The 20,494-nt window shown below is 40.7% G+C and overlaps 2 protein-coding genes and 1 long non-coding RNA gene across 3 annotated transcripts in view; all 3 read right to left on the reverse strand.

Moving 5' to 3' along the window:
* Nucleotides 1-16,194, reverse strand: part of LOC107571225 (alpha-tectorin) — a 29,789-nt gene extending 13,595 nt beyond the window's left edge. The window contains exons 1-14 of the mRNA XM_016257531.1: nucleotides 16,161-16,194; nucleotides 14,623-14,718; nucleotides 14,343-14,472; nucleotides 14,114-14,241; nucleotides 13,735-14,001; nucleotides 13,553-13,648; nucleotides 13,231-13,360; nucleotides 12,549-12,676; nucleotides 12,002-12,274; nucleotides 11,801-11,896; nucleotides 11,600-11,720; nucleotides 9,270-9,371; nucleotides 8,985-9,169; nucleotides 7,958-8,112 (exon numbers count right to left, since the gene is read on the reverse strand). Coding sequence (XP_016113017.1) covers nucleotides 7,958-8,112; nucleotides 8,985-9,169; nucleotides 9,270-9,371; nucleotides 11,600-11,720; nucleotides 11,801-11,896; nucleotides 12,002-12,274; nucleotides 12,549-12,676; nucleotides 13,231-13,360; nucleotides 13,553-13,648; nucleotides 13,735-14,001; nucleotides 14,114-14,241; nucleotides 14,343-14,472; nucleotides 14,623-14,631 — 1,820 coding nt within the window. The 5' untranslated portion in view covers nucleotides 14,632-14,718; nucleotides 16,161-16,194. The remainder of the gene's footprint in view (nucleotides 1-7,957; nucleotides 8,113-8,984; nucleotides 9,170-9,269; nucleotides 9,372-11,599; nucleotides 11,721-11,800; nucleotides 11,897-12,001; nucleotides 12,275-12,548; nucleotides 12,677-13,230; nucleotides 13,361-13,552; nucleotides 13,649-13,734; nucleotides 14,002-14,113; nucleotides 14,242-14,342; nucleotides 14,473-14,622; nucleotides 14,719-16,160) is intronic.
* Nucleotides 16,195-16,535: 341 nt separating this feature from the next.
* Nucleotides 16,536-17,788, reverse strand: LOC107571230 (uncharacterized). The gene is made up of 3 exons (XR_001607149.1): nucleotides 17,689-17,788; nucleotides 17,000-17,127; nucleotides 16,536-16,725 (listed from the first exon to the last, which is right to left on the reverse strand). It is a non-coding gene; the product is annotated as an uncharacterized lncRNA (long non-coding RNA).
* A 180-nt stretch (nucleotides 17,789-17,968) lies between these two features.
* LOC107571224 (alpha-tectorin-like) lies at nucleotides 17,969-19,931 on the reverse strand (the record flags this gene model as incomplete). The annotated part of the gene is made up of 7 exons (XM_016257530.1): nucleotides 19,875-19,931; nucleotides 19,269-19,466; nucleotides 19,094-19,189; nucleotides 18,810-18,939; nucleotides 18,581-18,708; nucleotides 18,193-18,459; nucleotides 17,969-18,103 (listed from the first exon to the last, which is right to left on the reverse strand). Coding segments are annotated over exons 1-7 (1,011 nt in total), but the record flags the coding sequence as incomplete, so codon positions are not given.
* Between the last annotated feature and the right edge of the window lie 563 nt (nucleotides 19,932-20,494).

The following is a 20,494-nucleotide window of genomic DNA, read 5'->3' on the forward strand; positions in this document are numbered from 1 at the left end:
ACAAACCAGACCAGGAGGAAAGCCTCACAAATAGTTCAGGACTCCACTCACCCTCTCCAACATGAATTTGAAAAACTTCCTTTAGGCAGACGATACAGGGTCCCCATAGCAACAAGAAATATTTTCAAGAAATCTTTTATACCATCTGCCATTACTTTATTAAATAAATGATTTATAATCAGGTTTACGTATATTATGTAACTAATTGCTGTTATTTATTTATTAATATTTAGTTATTTATTTATTAATGATCTACTTATGGTCTTAGTACTATTAGCCTAATTTCTATATACTGCTTTTATGTCTCAGGCGTCTGTAATCCTTGGGGCAAGACGTTCTTGAACTGTGTTTTGTGTGTCTGTTGTATTGGACTGTGAAGTTAAGTGTATTTGTGGTAGTCCTATATGTTTTGGCGGGGCCGAAGATGAATTTCCACATGTGTGGACAATAAAGATTCCTAATCTAATCTATAAGATGGTTGATGGTTTAAGAAATGTAAAAAAAGTTAATTAAAACTAATCACCAGTGCAGAAACAATGATCCAGAGAAAGAGAACAAAGAGGGTAATTCATTGCTATTCAATAAAGAAATTTCTTTTTATTTTGTTGTGAAAGTGCATGATATTATATGGTTTGCTAGACTGCCAATGAAAGCATGATGTTACTCTTTTTTCAGTATCAACAACACTGCAATAAAGTTGCATAGTTAATATAGCAATTGTTATGGCAACTTTAATACTTTGTTTCCATTTTGTATTGCCTCGTTGGCTCTGAATGCACTTTAAGTTATTTATATCAAATCATGATAATTATTTGTTTGTATTATTTTTGTATTATTTACTTATGTGCTAAGTAAATCTAGCAATTCTGATCTAGCCAATATCCTGAGAAAATAAAATGAGATTGTTGACTTCATTGCAAAGCAACAAGAGTACCTTCACTTCTAGTAAGGGAAATACCAGTGTTTGATGGCAATCCACTTAAGTGTGTTTCCTTTATTAGAGCGTTTAAACATGAAATCGAGGACAAGACAGACAATGCCACAGATAAACTATATTTCTTAGAGCAGTATACATCTGGTAGACCAAAATTGTTACAATGACAAAACTGGTACAATGTTGTCTGTATATGGACTCCAAAAAAAGGTTTTCTTGAGACAAAAATACTTCTAAAATATCGAAGACTTCTTCGATAATGAGGTCAAAGTGGCTACTGCATATATCGATAACGCATTGCACTGGTCTGCTATTAAGCCATAAGATGGAATTGATCTGCATGATCATTCACTGTTTTTGAGAGCTTGCCTGAATGCTGTAAAAGAAACTCATTATATGGCCGAACTGAACATATCTACCAACATCAGAACCATTATCTCTAAACTTCCATTCAAACTAAGAGATAAGTAGAGAAACTACGCATGTGAATTGTCTGATAAGCAGAATAAAAGAGTAGAGTTTAATGATCTGGTGGAATTTGTAGAAAAGCAAGCAAGATTAAATCTAGACCCAGTGTACGGAAATATTCTAGATCCTGTGCAGAAACACAGCTACCCAAGTTCAAATTCAGGACACAGCTCCAGAATGCTGCCTCAGTTAAAACAGAGTAATGAGCAAAGGCAATCCAGAATTACATCCACAAATAGTGGAAGTAGTTTTGCAACAATTCACCTGACTTTTGAAGTTGTGATTTTTGTGAGTATGCTTTGGCTGCCTTAAAAAGGGCCATGTAAGTAAGGACTGCAAAAGACGGATGAGCTGTGAAATCTGTAAGCTTAAGCATCCAAGTGTACTTTATATTGAAACAGGAAAACCAGAAAAGTTACCTGAAGAAACTCCTGTTAGTAGTGCACTTGTTTCCTTATCCCCTTTGTCCCCTTCCAAGTTAAACTAAATGGACCCGTATGACTGTAAACTGGCAATTTTACCAGTAATATGTCACGGCTGCGTCAAGGAAGACACACGAAAACAAAGATAGATCCAATAAGTACTTTAATAACATCCAGGAAGAAGGGAATCCACAGAGGGGTGGCACACACACCAATACAACCATGTACGTAGACGTATAATACCGAACAAAGAATAGAACCAAGGAGTGAGTTTAAATAAAGCAGGCAGATGACGACACACAGGTGATTGGAATTAACTAACGAATCAATGAACTAAACTAGGACAGGAACAGAACCAAATAAGGGCACAGAGGAACTAAACAGACCAGATGACTAAACAGAGTGAAAAACAACAAAAGAGTTCATAACCATTACAGTTCGCCCCCCTCCCGGAAGGCGTGACCTCGCGCCGTAGAAGAACCAACAGTGGAGGGATGTCGGGCATTTGGAGGGGGGCGAGGAGTAGGAGAAGGTTTGGCAGCAGGCGGTACTGGAGGTGGCCGGATCACCAGCAGGCGGACGAATGACAGAGTCCAGGGTGGTGATGAAGGAGGGAGGAGCCAGGGTGATGACAGAAGGAAACTGGAGCAGGAGGAGGAGGAGGAGCCAGGAGGGTCCCAGGCAACAGCCATGATAGTGACTTACAGTGGAGCCGATGGAGGGAGGAGCCATGGTGGAGGAAGGGCTGACGACTCCAGGAGACCGACAGACGTCGGCGGAGCAGGTGGAGGAGGAGCCAAGGGCGGAGACAGAGAGTCGAAGAGCCAGGCCGACGAGGAGGATCCGGAGGGCCAAGGCAGGGCAGATGGCGCCGGCGACCGAGGTGGAGGCGGGGATCCGGAAGGCCGCGGTGGAGCCAGAGCGACAGAGGACTGAGGTGGAGCCAGAGGGAAGGAGGAGCCTGACAGAGCCAGAGGGACGGAAGGACAAGGTGTAGCCGGAGGAGTGGAGTCCCGAGGTGGCGGATGGTCGACGACTGACCAAGGCGGAGCCGGAGGGATGATGGAGCCTGGTGGAGCAGGTGGACTGACGGGCTAGGAGCCATGGTGGAGCCTCTGGATCGACGGGCCGAGGCGGAGTCAGGGACTCGGAGGCTGGAGGTGGAGACGAGGGATCCTCCAGCCACGACGCCGATGAAGACTGGCAGACCCGCGGCGATCCCACCGCACAGATGGTGGGCTGAGGGTGAGCAGAGGGGCTGGCAGGCAGCAGCGGCAAAGGGGCAGAAGATGGCATAGCTGAGGCAGCAATGGTAATATGAGGCAGGAGAGGGAGGGTGGGTGGGGATTTGTGAGTGTCAGTGTTTTCAGGGATGGTGTGTGCTGCCCACACACACCAGATTGCCACTTCCAACATTGGGAGCACAGCAGACAGGAGAACGACCTCCATGATCACAACAGGACAGATATAATGTTCATAGGATGGAGGAAGAAGAACAGGCATGTCCACATATAAATCCAAATTCGAGTCAATAGAGTCCACTGAGTCCAGCGGCAGCTCACCCTCAGCGGTGGTGCAGTGGGCGGGGCTATCCTCCGAGCCCTCGTGCTCCCTTGCATCTTCCACTGGTGCACGCTCATTTGTCGGCTCTTGCACCTGGTCAGACAGGTCAGGCTTAAGCGCCGAGGCGATCCTCAGCTCTGTCGCCCTCTTTGGTGATGGCTCATCGGTCGCGGTGGGCTCAGGCTTTGGCTCCGTGCAGCGGGGTGATGGTTTGCTGGGCTCTGGGTCTGGAATGGGACTGGTGAGATGCTCCTTGGAGAGGCCGATGGTCAACGGCGATTTGCAATACAATGAGGACTTTGTGGAAAAGAGCTATGGAGATCAATTTGAAATGTCTTTTGAGGACAAACAATTCATGAAGACTGTTTCTGACTGCTGAATTAAGAGATGGATACTACTATTTGTGCTTACCCTTTAGGAAGGAAATTCGAAAGCCTGATAACCACCAGGTTGCACTGCAAAGAGCTCTCTATCTAGCCAAAAGATTTCAGAAAGATCCCCCCTTTCACAAGGACTACACCACGTTCATGGAAAAAAATAATTGAAGCAGGCTATGCAGAAGAGGTTCCACAACCTCAACTACAAATACATGATGGAAAAGTATGGTATATTCCTCATCACGGTGTCTACCATAAAAGAAAAACCCTATCCATGTGGTTTTTGACTGTGCCGCCACATTTAAAGGAATGTCTTTGAATAAAGAAATTCTGCAGGGACCCGACCTTACAAGCACACTCCTAGGTGTTCTTCTGCGCTTTCGCAAGCAACCTATTTTCTTGATGGCAGACATTGAAAGCATGTTTCATCAGGTACGTGTTGACCCTAATGATGTAGACTTCTTTAGATTTCTGTGGTGGCCAGAGGGTGATGTTTCTCAAAATCTGAGAGAATACAGGATGCTAGTCCATCTTTTTGGAGCAGTTAGCACCCTAGCTGTGCAAACTTTGCATTGAGAAAGACTGCCAGTGATAATGCAGGCACATTTACTGAAGAAGCCATTGACACTGTGAAGAGAAATTTCTATGTTGATGATTGCCTGAAATCAGTAGCCACGATACCACAAGCAATTTCTCTTGCTAAGGAATAAAGGGCTCTGTGTAGCATGGGCTGATTCAAACTCACAAAATTGATCAGTAACAACAGTGAAGTCCTGTCATCTATCCATGTCGAAGATAGAGCCAAAGAAGCAAAAGAGCATTAACAAAGATCAACTTCAAGTTAAACGAGCCCTTGGAGTAAGATGGAATGTAAATTCAGACACGTTTTCTTTTAGAACGGATCTGAAGGAGAAAACTGTTACCAGAAGTGGTATAGTTTCAACAGCAAGTTCTGTGTTGGACCCTTTTGGTTATCTTGCGCCTTTTACACTGACAGCAAAACAGACTGCTTGTACTACTTGTTGATACTAGCCCCCCGAAGGGTAGAAGTCAAGTTTAAATTTCAAGGCTTCTACAGCAATATCTACAGTCTAAATATCTAGAATGGGTTGTGAGGGTTTTCCATTTTAAGTCTGAACACAGCGGATGTAATAATCAAAATGCTCTCCTCATCAGCAGAAAATAGTGATATTTCAAAGTTTTTAATGTCAAAGTTTTAGTTGTCTTTCATTAACATCTACAAATAATTTTCCCAATTATAACATTGTTTTTTTATGAAATACTCTTAACATGCAGATTAATAATTCTACATGTAGATGAAAAAAATGTCTTGTCACACACCTGGTTATTTGAACGGTCGGAATTCATATGTATGACAGATAAAAATAATTGTATTTGTAGTAACTGTATTCTCACTTCAAATAAACATTTTGATAATCACTGAACATACTGTATATCCAGATGCAAAACCTAATAAAAATAAGTCATTCTATCTACTTACTGTCAATTTAATGTGTTAATATTTTAGATTAATTATGGACAAAATAACGCTTTAAAATTATTATGGCAATCCGGCCCAGACCTTTACATTATATTACATTGCAGGCAGTTGCTGACTGTGTGATGTAGCTTATGATTAGAATACACTTATATGCCCCTAAAATATGATGGTAAAAATGCCCCAGTATGAGTTTAAATATGCTATATGATGTAGTTTAGCAGTATCACACAGGTAAGTGTGCTGTTTTTTCCTGAATATTGCATCCGATTACAAATGTGAAATCAATTGTACAAAATTGTTTAATAAACAAGTAGTTAATATTATTTATGTTAAATGTATTACATTTTAGATACAATATTGTCAATATTGCCTGTTTTGTTCAAATTTGCAAACAAAAATAGTTCACATAAAAAAGCCACAGCAGAATTGTTGTGCATCCCTTAGCACCACACAGTGGTATTCAGTTACTGAATGAATCCACGTTTTTAAACAAATCAAGTGAGTCAATGATTCAGTGAGCAACTCATAAAGACAGTTCACTTGCTTCATTTCCAAATGAATCAGCCATTTGAATGAGTCAGTTGAATGAATGACTGAATAACTCACTCACTCATTTAAACAGTGGCTGTGTCCCAAATGATGCACTATGCATTATGCACTTATACACTAGCTATGCACTTATGCACTCAACCATGTAGTGTATTAATTATATAAGGTTATTTTATAATTTATAATTGTAATCTGCTATCCCCTCGCCCTCCGCTACATAATTAAGACTGTGATAAGTTGAGTGCATGAAGTGTCCATCATTCCAGTCCGTTTTTTTCAGTTAAGTGCATCATCAGGGGATTTAAAGTGCACTTTTTCTTTTTGGAATTTTCAGTGTGAACACACTACTTCTACTACAAAGCAGCATAGAATAGTGCATACATATGCGAATTGGCACACACCTAGTGACTTGCTGCCTCCTACTGGAGGATTTTCATATTTAAGTATAGTTTCATTTGTTTTAATCATGTCACATTTCAATATTCATTTTTAAAATCCATTAATGCCAATTAATTATTATTTATCCAATGTTGAATCAACATATTTCTTTCTAAAGCTTCTTTTTGTAGTGTCTGTGCTATGCTTTATTCATCTAACACAAAAATGATTTTAAATTATCTTTTGAGTGGTAATGTGAATTACGGAATGTACTATATAAAGCGCTCGATGAAGGAGAATCTTCCAAAATAGCCTATTTATTATAAATCCACAAGGAATAAACACAGGAGAATTGCAGGAGTATACGTACCACAAACACAAAAGTTAATCAAATAACCGGCAGGGCACAGAACAAGGCAGGGAGAATATATACTGGGAGGAACTAATCAGAAACACCTGAAAGTGATATGAATGAATGAATGAGGCATTTATATAGTGCTTTATTGTGTATTGTTGTAAACCCAAAGCGCTTTACAATCATGAGGGGGTCTTTCCTCAACTACCACCAGTGTGCAGCATCCACCTGGATGGTGTGCTCACCACACACCAGCTATAGGTGGAGAGAGCTATATAGCTATAGAGAGATAGAGCCTATTTAGTGGATGCGGATTATTAGGAGACCGTGATCGACAAGGGCCAGTGGAGGTAATTTGGCCAGGACACCGGGGATACACCCCTACCTACCTACCTACCTAATATGTAACTATGGAAACTAATGACAAGATCAGAACCTAGGAAGACTAGAGATAAACAAGGCAGGAGAACAAGGAACATAAGAAAACACAAGTAGTTCATAACCGTTACAGGTAAATTCTCATCTAAAATTGATGTGCGATTAATTTACAATTAATCAGATCTATAATTATATTAATTAGCATCTAGTGGCTATATTGTGGTGTTACAGATTATTTTGAATATGAATGGCCTCCTGAAATGAATAATTTTACATGTATTTATGTATTTTATACCTGGTAGAGAGAGACATGTTCAGCTAGAATCCTAGTAGTATCCCTGTTTTTTTCCCCATGGAATATACATTTTGTATTTATAATACAACCTTGTAAATAGGATTTTTAAGTATTGGAATTTATTTGCAACAATTCATGAAATGACTCGAGACTTCACTCGGACATGCGAGGAAAAGACTCAAGACAGGACTCGGACTCCAGCTTAAAGACTTCAGATGAAAGACTTGTACACACCATACAGTATTTACATGTTTTCAAAAAGCCATTGTTGTATGTGCTATGGTGTTTGTCAAAAAACATCAAATATAACAGTGCAAGAGAGCTGGTTCCAGATTTTTCCTCTGTTATTCACTGTCTGACAATAAACTGATCCCTCATTCTATTTCGAGCGTACTTAACATGCTTGCACTACTTTTGAGAAAAGGACTAATGGATTTAAAATGTTTGCTTTGACACATTCACCAAAGACATCCTTAAACAAACAAGGAAATAACTATCATATATTCTTGTTTGTTGTAATCTTGTGTGTGTGTGTGTGTTTCATTTGAAATAAAGCTGCACTCTGTGTGAACCATCAGTTACACCAGAAGATAAAACAAAACAAAAATCTCAACCCTATTGCAGAGCTACTTATGCTCAGTCTCTAATTCAGCAGCGAATGATGCAACCAAATAGTTCAAATGAATGGTACATTACTAAAATCACTGCAGTTATGAAATTTTATATTCAGTTCCTACCTTCGTTCAGCTTGGATGTCCTTAGGCATAGTGAGGGTCTGGATCAGAGGGTATGCACAAGAAAACGTAATGTTCATCCATCTCTCTCTTGTAATAACACCCGTTGACAATTTAGAATGAATGGCGTTTTGGTAGATGAAGTGTGTGCTATTGCTCTGTGAGGACATGAACAAATATCAATCTCAAGCCAATTTTCTAATAAGCACAGATAATTATGGATTGAAATTAGGGGTGTAATGGTACACAAACATGACACTTTGGTAAACCTCGGTTTTGACGTCACGGTTCGGTACAGCAGGGGGGAAATTAACATATATATATATATACAGTATATAGTTTAATAAAAAAAAAATATATATATATATATTTATTAAACAGTGATTTACTGAATAAATTGCTCCTTTAAATGAGCATATATAAAATGTCAGGCTCTTTTTTCGTAACATTTATTTAAACAATCTAATATTTCGCGAAATGCTCTTCTCTAGACTTCATTTATAGCGCACTAACGAGTTGTGGGCACTGGACACTGATGACTTGCCTGAGTTAAATGAAATGCTACGTGACATTTTGTTTACAAGCTGTTTAATTGATGTCTTTCCACGGTTTAAACACTGATTGAGTGATTACATGAGGCATGAGATGTTAATTCATGTTTATTTTGCGTTAAAACTAGTAGTAAAGAGGAAGGGATGATCGTGCTGCCGCTTTAACTGAGGCATTTACACAGCGATCTGTTGCCACATCAAAGAGCGCCAAGACTGCATTTATTGTTTGAATTTCCTGAAAAAAAAATGGGCATAATTTGAAAGATGAGACTTTGTTTCTTATCAAAAGTAACAATATAACTGGAAGTTTCCAATGAAGTTCCGCTTGTGCAGTGTTTAAAACAATGCTGTATTTGTTTGGTACACATGCATACCGAACTGAAAATTTTCAGTACAAATACGTGTACCGTTACATCCCTAATTGAAATACATCATCAGAAGTGATATTGGTGAGGAAACACTAATGAACCATGCATTACCGTTAAAGTAGTACCACAGACGTGGCCTTCATTGTCAAAATGAAACAGAACTCTGCCATTTTCAGAAATTCCTTTGCAGCTGGGATCATTTAGATGCAGAATCTCAGGAGGAAAGCCAGATTCAAAGAGTTGGCAGCGGGAAAGAGATAAGGAGCCAGTGCTGCTTGCACAAAACTCCATGGCATCTGAGCACAAACAAGAATCAGTGAATTATCAATTGTATTAGCCTGTATTACTGTTTGGGGTTACTGTCGATTTAAGTTATTTGCAGTGCAGTACACCTACCAAAGGTTTCAGGATTATGTCTTTGTCCTTCCAAGCAACCACAGCCATAGGCATCTCTAAAACGGCAAACCTCATTTCCAGTGCAGCCTAAAGTATCACAAACTACATGAAAAGAGAGAGAAAGACAAAATATCATAGTAGATAAGGTAAAGCAAGACACTATGTGTTCTGGTAAGCAACAAATCCGGGTAAAAGTGCATGGATCAACCCCCCCCCATCCCATACCCCATAAAATATTAATGTATGTTTTTTTTGCCTTATATTATAAAGGACTGTACCCAGGAAACATTTCACAATATTGCAATTTGGTTGGTGGTTGCATCACATCATTTAGAAAAATCAATTTAGTACTTTACACATTAATAAAATAAATATGATAAAGACCAGATGAACAACATATTTTGCCCGCTAAAAAACAAACAAACTGCAGCTGTACAATACATAGATCATGCCCTTCTCTTAAGTGGATCCTCTTTTACTGTGGGGGCTGTGGATGAAGAACCCGCAATCCCGCAGTACCCACCACACCAGAGTGTTTCCACATACCAATTGTAATGTCAGGATTTATTCCTGCCACACCTGCCAAGCCAGAGCCTGCTCACATCATGGCCGCCACACCAGAGCCTCTCCACGTCGTGTCTGCCAAGCCAAAGCCTGTTCACGTCATGACTACCAAGGCAGAGCCTTTTCACATCATGGATAAGTCTTCAGACAAGATGGCTGCCAAGCCTGAGTCATCAGCCAACATGGCCGCCACGCCTGAGTCTACGGCCAAGATGGCCGCCACACCAGAAACTCGTCACGCCACGGCCGCCATGCAAGTTTCCCCTAAAGTTTTATTTTTTGGGGGGGACTATAGGACACAAGCTCCTGCTGATGCGTAGCTTGGGCCAATACAGATGAGACTACTTGCCAATGTTATGGATTCACCCTTGAGGTCCCAAGTCTGGGATTCCCTGAGTTCCTGCCACTGTCGTCTGCACTTCCTGTGATGGCAGCTTCCTGAACTCTCAGCCTGCCCTGTCACGGCCAAGAAGGCTGTCCCTGAACTCACAGTCTGCCTTGTTACAGCCAAGGAGGCCATGACCCTGAACTCTCAGCCTGACCTGTCATGGCCAAGAAGGCTATCCCTGAACTCACAGTCTGCCTTGTCACAGCCAAGGAGGATATCTCTGAGCTCTCAGCCTGCACTGTCATAGCAGGTCCTCCAGTGCTCCACGGCCCAGATCCACCACTGTACCACGGCCTAGGCCCTGCATTGCTCCATGTTTCAGGCCTGCCTCTACTCCACGGTCCAGGTCCACCATGGCTCCACTGCCCAGGTCTACCATTGCCCCATTGTCCAAGTCCACCACTGCTTCACAGTCCAGGTCCACCTCTGCTTCGTGGTCCAGGTCCACCATTGCTCCAGAATCCTGTTCCAGTTCTGCTTCACGGTCCTCCACCCTCCTGAAACTTTTTGTTTGTTTTTGGGGTGGGTGTTTCAGGTGCCGCCCTTAGAGCGGGGAATATGTAATGTGGATTTTGAGTTTTGTTTCATGTTCATTGTTTTCATGTCTTTTATCTTGTGTTCTCTTGTCATAGTTCTTGTCATTGTCATGTGATTCCCTGATCTCTCTTGTGTTCCTGCCATGTGTTCCTTTAGCCCATGTGTCATGCTTTCATTGGTTCAGTGTCTTGTCATGTGGTCTTCAGTTCTGTATTCTTATTGCTTCCTCAAGTTCCTCAGCTCCACTCTGTCATTAGTTGTTCTTGTCATGTGTTATCTTATTGTTTGGAATATATAGCCCTCATGTTTCATTGTCCATGGTCTAGCTTTGTTCATGTAACCACTGCTTGGTGGTCTTTGTTCATGTTTAAGTTCTTGTTTTGCTAAGCCAAGCTTTTGTTTGTTGTGTATCCACTCACCTTTTGGGTTAAATAAAAGCGGCACACAGCTTCTAATTCAACAGTTGAATACGTTACAATGGACTGTGATGTTTATTGCTTTTGTTTGAATGTTTCATAATTTCTAAAAGTATAAATTTAATTAAAAATTACATTATTCAGATATTTAATTCTAGTTTGAACATCCTATTTACTGGTATATGTACACAGTGCAAATTAATATATGGTAAATATTTATCTATCATTGATTCAGGTATTGCTTTTTAATAACTTTACTCTGTTATTGTTATGATATAAACTTCCATAATATGAAAAAGGAAACCAGCATAATATGAAAAATGAAACTAAAAGAAATTAAAATGAAAAATGAAACCAAAATAATTATTTTGCAGTGGCCATACAGGGAATGCTAAAAAAATACAGATGAAAAGAAATTACATTACCATCATAAACATGAAAACCCCAGCGACCATTAACATTGACATTGCTGTTGGATGACAATTCAGAGGCCGTCGATAAGGAAAATTTGTATGAGTGTGCAAAGTCCACAGTGTCATAGTGAGCCTGCATGAAATAAAAGACATGTAAACTGGAAATTTGTAAAAAGAATCTCTGTTAAATTGCAACAACACTTTGAGTCTTACTAGCCATCGTTGTAATGTTTCTGCTATGTTTCCATAGTTAAACAGGATGAAGGAGTGAACAACATTGGAGATTAAGACCAGCTGAAATGTAACTACCTTCAAAACACAGATAGACAGAATTTCAGAACTGTTCAAAGAAAAATACACAGCAATGCATAATCAATTTTGATAGAATGGTGACAATTAAAGATTAGGACTTACCCCTTCACCAGAGGAGTATGGCACACTATCCCAGGTAGCAACAAACACTGATGTAGCAGTGAATGGAAGAGTAAGGTTAGGGAAGTATTGGTTAACAGCTGCAGTGACTAGCTCCAGTACAACACTGCTTGTGTCCTCTCTATAGGAGATAGTTCCACCATGTCTGTTGTCAAGGTGAGTCCAGAGAGGAGCAACGATGTCTCTTCTAGAATTCAGCAGGGGGATGTAGTCGGACAGTGGCTCATTAAAGGTTAGATGGCCATTGTTGTTGACCTAAAGTTTAGGACAAAACGTTTGCATGTGTTGTGAGGGGACATATATGGATGACAGAATAAAGAGGCAGAATTTGGCATAATTCCTACTGGTTAATTCTATGAATCAAAAGTCCTCTGAATTTCACATTTAAAACACTCGTACATCAAGGTAGCAACGTCTGAAAAAAGTAGAGCTACTAGTTTTACTTATTTGAAGAGACTTGTCATTTCCAATGCAAGCAGATAAAACAACTGGTCATCTAAATAAGGACAACGGCATCTAAAATGCTTACAAAGGTCTGATTGTGTGTGCGTCCAAAAAACTTGAAAGGCTGCTGCAATTTAATGGCTTCAGAGCTTCCATTATCCAAACGGGGTGTTACTCTTTCTCCATTTCCAAAAGGTAGGAAATTAGCTGGCACTAGGACAAATGTAAATGACAAGGAATCCTTTAGTTTTTTCCCAGAATCATAACCTCGCAAACACTAGCTTTTGAAATTTTGAAAGGGAAATTCACTAAGATTGAATTGTGCTCTCTAATAGTGTTGTTTATTTTGAAGTGAGCCACAGGTTTTGGGACACGATTCACTGCAAAAAATTATGTAAAACAGATAAGGGAGCTAGAGCCTCATGCCCACAAAATTAGTGCTGATCAGAATTTGCCCAGGGCAGTTGGCCAGCTCTCAGGATGCTTCTGAATGCAACGTTGTGGGGAGTAGAGCAGACCACTACAATCTGGCAGACTTTTCTGGGAATGCATAGTGTCACTCACCCACTGATGCATCCAGCATCTGAATTGGCTTATTAAAAGGCCGAAAGTGCACTCAAAAACAATGTGCCAGGTAAAGCTAAACTGTAAATAAGATTCAGGTTTTTGTGTTCAAGCACGGCATGCTACAACTGGCACCAAACTTTAGTGAATTCACCCAACAATCTTTTTCTAAACAATATTCCAAGTTTTACAAGTAGGCTTACCTTTTGGCGAGCCATCAACATGGAAAGACCAGCAAGCAGTCACATTGATATTATTGCTTGAATACAGCTCATTGACACTGGCTGCTGGAATTGTGAAAGAACTAGCAGACTCCACAGTGTTATAACCAGCCTGTAGGAGTAAATAAAAAAAATATTTAATTAATTAAGAATTAAAAAAATTAAAAGTTAATACAATTAAAAATGAATGAAAAGGGAGAGAGAGAAACTGTTATTTCGCATTCACGAGAAATTTCTTATAAACTGTATGCTTGTATTCATTTTGATAATTTGTACTATGTACACAAAGTAGTATTTCACTGACCAGCCAAGGTTGTTCAGTTTCTGCAACATCTCCGTAATAGATCAGGATGAAAGAGCGATGAACATTGTACGCTAAAACCACTTGGAAAGTGACCACCTTCAAAACACCAACAGACATTCAATACCTTCTAAACCAACAAGACAGACCATTGATTAATAATCAAAGATTACGGTAAGTCTTACCCCTCCACCATTATAGTACGGTACACTGTCCCAGGTAGCCACAAAAGCTGATGTAGCAGCAAATGGTATGTTGGGGAAGCATTGCTTAACAGCTGCAGTGACTTGTGCCAGTACAGCAGTGCTTGTATCCTCTCTATAGGAAATAGATCCACCATGTCGATTGTCAAGGCGAGTCCAAAGAGGAGCAATGATGTCTCTTGCGGAATCCAGAAAGGGGATGTAGGCTGACAGCGGCTCGGTGAACGTTAGGTAGCCGTTGTTGTTCACCTAAAATTTAGGACCACAATCATTCGAAAGTATTTTAAAGAGAATTTTGAACAAAAACGAGGGGTACGTAAAAAACTTGTAACTTAAATAGTATGGGAAATGTAGTGCTTACGAATATCTGATTGTATGTGCGTCCAAAGTATTTGAAAGGCTGCTGAAAGAAAATGACATCCGAGCTTCCATCCTCAGCACGGGGGTTGACAATTTCTCCATCCCCAGAAGCGAGGAAATTAGTTGGCACTAAGGAAAGGATAAGTGAGAATGAACTCTCTGCTTCTGCTGAAGAAACAAGCTAACAAACGGTACAGGTTAAGCTTGAGCTTCTGGTTGCATTGGCTTACAGTTCGGTGAGCCGTCAACATGGAAAGAGTGGCGACCATTCACATTGATATTGCTGCTGGATGAGAGTTCTGGGGTGCTTGTCACTGGAACTGTGAAAGAATGGACAGAGTCCAATGTGTTGTAACCAGCCTGTAGAAGTAAAAAGGAACCGTTGTTAGGTCCTCAACCTGTTCCAGATATAACTGCCTTTTGGTAGAATGTAAGGTTTGAAGCGAGGCAAGGGCAATTCCTTGTCATCTGCCTTATTCGTAAAGCTTACAAGGACCTGTCACCACTCACCAGCCACATTTGTTCTGTCTCTGCTATGTCTCCATAGTTGATGAGGATGAAGGAGCGATGGACATTGGAGACAAAAACCACTTGGAAAGTAGCCACCTTCAAAATACCAAGAGAAAGCATGAAAAACCTTCCCAGGCCAATACTAATTCATTGATAAACAACAAATTGATCGTACCCCTCCACCACTGTGGTATGGCACACTGTCCCAGGTAGTGACAAAAGCTGATGTAGCAGCAAAAGTTATGTTGGGGAAGTATTGGTCAATAGCTGCAGTGACTAGCTCCAGTACAGAAGTGCTTGTGTCCTCTCTATAAGAGATAGTTCCACCACGTCTGTTGTCAAGGTGAGTCCAGAGAGGAGCAACGATGTCTCTTCCTGAATTCAGCAGGGGGATGTAGTCGGACAGCGGCTCAGTAAACGTTAGATGGCCATTGTTGTTGACCTAAAGTTTAGGACAAAACGTTTGCATGTGTTGTGAGGGGAAACATATGGTGACAGAATGAAGAGGCAGAATTTGGCATAATTCCTACTGGTTAATTCTATGAATCAAAAGTCCTCTGAATTTTAAATGTAAAACACTCGTACATCAAGGTAGCAACCTCTGAAAAAGTAGGGCTACTAGTTTTACTCATTTGAAGAGACTTGTCACTTCCAGTGCAAGCAGATAAAACAACTGATCATCTAAATAAGAACAACGACAACTAAAATGCTTACAAAGGTCTGGTTGTGTGTGCGTCCAAAAAACTTGAAAGGCTGCTGCAATAGTATTTTAAAGAGAATTTTGAAAAAAAAGAATGAGGGGTACGTAAATAACTTGTAACTTAAATGGTACAGGAAATGTTGTGCTTACGAAGATCTGATTGTATGTGCGTCCAAAGTATTTGAAAGGCTGCTGCAAGAAAATGACATCTGAGCTTCCGTCCTCAGCAGGGGGGTTGATAATTTCTCCATCCCCAGAAGCGAGGAAATTAGTTGGCACTAAGGAAAGGATAAGTGAGAATGAACTCTCTGCTTCTGCTGAAGAAACACTTTGACAAATGGTACAGGTTAAGCTTGAGCTTCTGGTTGCATTGGCTTACAGTTCGGTGAGCCGTCAACATGGAAAGAGCGGCGACCATTCACATTGATATTGCTGCTGGATGAGAGTTCTGGGGCGCTGGTCACTGGAACTGTGAAAGAATGGACAGAGTCCAATGTGTTGTAACCAGCCTGTAGAAGAAAAAATTAATCATTGTTAGGTCCGCAAACTGTTCCAGATATAACTGCCTACATTTTGGTAGAATGTAAGGTATGAAGCTAGGCAAGGGCAATTCCTTGCCATCTGTCTCATTCGTAAAGCTTAAAAGGACCTGTCACCACTCACCAGCCACATTTGTTCTGTCTCTCCAATGTCTCCATAGTTGATGAGGATGAAGGAACGATGGATATTGGAAACAAAAACCACTTGGAAAGTAGCCACCTTGACACCTTGAAAAGAAAGCATGAAAAAACTTTACAAGACAACACTAATTCATTGATAAACAACAATTCGATCTTACCCCTCCACCACTCTGGTATGGCACACTGTCCCAGGTCGCGACAAAAAGGTATGAAGCTAGGCAAGGGCAATTCCTTGCCATCTGTCTCATTCGTAAAACTTACAAGGACCTGTCACCACTCACCAACCACATTTGTTCTGTCTCTCCAATGTCTCCATAGTTGATGAGGATGAAGGAACGATGGATATTGGAAACAAAAACCACTTGGAAAGTAGCCACCTTGAAAATACCAAGAGAAAGCATGAAAAAACTTTACAAGACAACACTAATTCATTGATAAACAACAATTCGATCTTACCCCTCCACCACTCTGGTATGGCACACTGTCCCAGGTCGCGACAAAAGCTGATGTAGCAGCAAAAGTTATTTTGGGGAAGTATTGGTCAATAGCTGCAGTGACTAGCTCCAGTACAGCAGTGCTTGTGTCCTCTCTATAAGAGATAGTTCCACCTCGTCTGTTGTCAAGGTGAGTCCAGAGAGGAGCAACGATGTCTATTTCAGAATTCAGCAGGGGGATGTAGTCGGACAGTGGCTCAGTAAACGTTAGATGGCCATTGTTGTTGACCTAAAGTTTAGGACAAAACGTTTGCATGTGTTGTGAGGGGAAACATATGGCGACAGAATGAAGAGGCAGAATTTGGCATAATTCCTACTGGTTAATTGTATGAATCAAAAGTCCTCTGAATTTCAAATGTAAAACACTCATACATCAAGGTAGCAACATTTGAAAGAAGTAGAGCTACTAGTTTTTACTCATTTGAAGAGACTTGTCACTTCCAGTGCAAGCAGATAAAACAACTGATCATCTAAATAAGAACAACGACAACTAAAATGCTTACAAAGGTATGGTTGTGTGTGCGTCCAAAAAACTTGAAAGGCTGCTGCAATGTAATTGCTTCAGAGCTTCCATTATCCAAACGGGGTGTTACTCTTTCTCCATTTCCAAAAGGTAAGACATTAGCTGGCACTAGGACAAATGTAAGTGACAAGGAATCCTTTAGTTTTTTTTTCTTTTCCCCAGAAACATAATCTCGCAAACACTACCCTGCTTAAAAGTTTGAAAGGGGAATTCACTAAGATTGAATTGTGCTCTCTAATAGTGTTGTTTATTTTGGAGTGAGCCACAGGTTTGTGGGACCCGATTCACTGCATAAATGATGCAAAACAGGTAAGGGAGCAAGAGTCTCATGCCCACAATATTAGCGCTGCTCAGAATTTGCCCAGGGCAGTCGACCAGCTCGCAGGCTGCTTCTGAGTGCAAGGTTGTGGCGAGTAGAGCAGACCACAACAATCTGCCAGACGCTTCTGGGAATGCATAGTATGATTCACCCACTGATGCAACCAGCATCTGAATTGGCTTATTAAAAAGGTCGAAAGTGCACTCAAAAGCAATGTGCCAGGTAAATCTCAACTGTAAATAAGATACAGGTTTTTGTGTTCAAGCACGGCATGCTACAACTAGCACCAAACTTTAGTGAATTCACCCCAACAATCTTTTTCTAAACAATATCACAAGTTGTAGGCTTACGTTTTGGTGAGCCATCAACATGAAAAGACCAGCAAGCAGTCACATTGATATTACTGCTTGAAGACAGCTCAGGGACACTGGCTGCTGGAATTATGAAAGAACTGGCAGTGTCCACAGTGTTATAACCAGCCTGTAGGAGTAAATAAAAAAGATGTAATTCATTATGAATTAAATAAATAAAGTAAATTACAATAAAAAATGAATGAAAAGGGAGAGAGAGAAACCATTCTTTCGCATTCATGAGCAATGCCTCATAAATTGTATGCCTGTATTCATTTTGATCATTTGTACTATGTACACGAAGTAGTACTTCACTGACCTGCCAAGGTTGTTCTGTTTCTGCAACATCTCCGTAATAGATCAGGATGAAAGAGCGATGAACATTGTACGCTAAAACCACTTGGAAAGTGACCACCTTCAAAACACCAACAGACAGCATTCAACACCTTCCAAAGCGACAAGACAGACCATTGATTAATAATCAAAGATTACGGTAAGTCTTACCCCTCCACCATTATGGTACGGTACACTGTCCCAGGTAGCCACAAAAGCTGATGTAGCAGCAAATGGTATGTTGGGGAAGCATTGCTTAACAGCAGCAGTGACTTGTGCCAGTACAGCAGTGCTTGTATCCTTTCTATAGGAGATAGATCCACCACGTCGATTGTCAAGGCGAGTCCAAAGAGGAGCAATGATGGCTCTTGCGGATTCCAGAAAGGGGGTGTAGGCAGACAGCGGCTCGGTGAACGTTAGGTAGCCGTTGTTGTTCACCTAAAATTTAGGACCACAATCATTCGAAAAGTATTTTAAAGAGAATTTTGAAAAAAATAAATAAAATGAGGGGTACGTAAATAACTTGTAACTTAAACGGTACAGGAAATGTTGTGCTTACGAAGATCTGATTGTATGTGCGTCCAAAGTATTTGAAAGGCTGCTGCAAGAAAATGACATCTGAGCTTCCGTCCTCAGCAGGGGGGTTGATAATTTCTCCATCCCCAGAAGCGAGGAAATTAGTTGGCACTAAGGAAAGGATAAGTGAGAATGAACTCTCTGCTTCTGCTGAAGAAACAAGCTGACAAATGGTACAGGTTAAGCTTGAGCTTCTGGTTGCATTGGCTTACAGTTCGGTGAGCCGTCAACATGGAAAGAGCGGCGACCATTCACATTGATATTGCTGCTGGATGAGAGTTCTGGGGCGCTGGTCACTGGAACTGTGAAAGAATGGACAGAGTCCAATGTGTTGTAACCAGCCTGTAGAAGAAAAAATTAATCATTGTTAGGTCCGCAAACTGTTCCAGATATAACTGCCTACATTTTGGTAGAATGTAAGGTATGAAGCTAGGCAAGGGCAATTCCTTGCCATCTGTCTCATTCGTAAAGCTTAAAAGGACCTGTCACCACTCACCAGCCACATTTGTTCTGTCTCTCCAATGTCTCCATAGTTGATGAGGATGAAGGAGCGATGGACATTGGAGACAAAAACCACTTGGAAAGTAGCCACCTTGAAAATACCAAGAGAAATCATGAAAAAACTTTACAAGACAACACTAATTAATTGATAAACAACAACTCGATCTTACCCCTCCACCACTCTGGTAAGGCACACTGTCCCAGGTCGCGACAAAAGCTGATGTAGCAGCAAAAGTTATGTTGGGGAAGTATTGGTCAATAGCTGCAGTGACTAGCTCCAGTACAGCAGTGCTTGTGTCCTCTCTATAAGAGATAGTTCCAAAAAGGTCGAAAGTGCACTCAAAAGCAATGTGCCAGGTAAATCTCAACTGTAAATAAGATTCAGATTTTTGTGTTCAAGCACGACATGCTACAACTGGCAGCAAACTTTAGTGAATTCACCCCAACAATCTTTTTCTAAACAATATTACAAGTTGTAGGCTTACGTTTTGGCGAGCCATCAACATGAAAAGACCAGCAAGCGGTCACATTGATATTACTGCTTGAAGACAGCTCAGGGACACTGGCTGCTGGAATTATGAAAGAACTGGCAGAGTCCACAGTGTTATAACCAGCCTGTAGGAGTAAATAAAAAAGATGTAATTCATTATGAATTAAATAAATAAAGTAAATTACAATAAAAAATGAATGAAAAGGGAGAGAGAGAAACCATTCTTTCGCATTCATGAGCAATGCCTTATAAACTGTATGCCTGTATTCATTTTGATAATTTGTACTATGTACACGAAGTAGTACTTCACTGACCTGCCAAGGTTGTTCTGTTTCTGCAACATCTCCGTAATAGATCAGGATGAAAGAGCGATGAACATTGTATGCTAAAACCACTTGGAAAGTGACCACCTTCAAAACACCAACAGACAGCATTCAACACCTTCCAAAGCGACAAGACAAACCATTGATTAATAATCAAAGATTATGGTAAGTCTTACCCCTCCACCATTATGGTACGGTACACTGTCCCAGGTAGCCACAAAAGCTGATGTAGCAGCAAATGGTATGTTGGGGAAGTATTGATTAACAGCAGCAGTGACTTGTGCCAGTACAGCAGTGCTTGTATCCTCGCTATAGGAGATAGATCCACTATGCCGATTGTCAAGGCGAGTACAAAGAGGAGCAATGATGTCTCTTGCGGAATCCAGAAAGGGGGTGTAGGCAGACAGCGGCTCGGTGAATGTTAGGTAGCCGTTGTTGTTCACCTAAAATTTAGGACCACAATCATTCGAAAAGTATTTTACAGAGAATTTTGAAAAAAATAAATAAAATGAGGGGTACGTAAATAACTTGTAACTTAAACGGTACAGGAAATGTTGTGCTTACGAAGATCTGATTGTATGTG

This window comes from Sinocyclocheilus grahami, unplaced genomic scaffold (assembly GCF_001515645.1).
Source record: "Sinocyclocheilus grahami isolate Dianchi unplaced genomic scaffold, SAMN03320097.WGS_v1.1 scaffold1567.1, whole genome shotgun sequence".
Taxonomy (NCBI): Eukaryota; Metazoa; Chordata; class Actinopteri; order Cypriniformes; family Cyprinidae; genus Sinocyclocheilus; species Sinocyclocheilus grahami.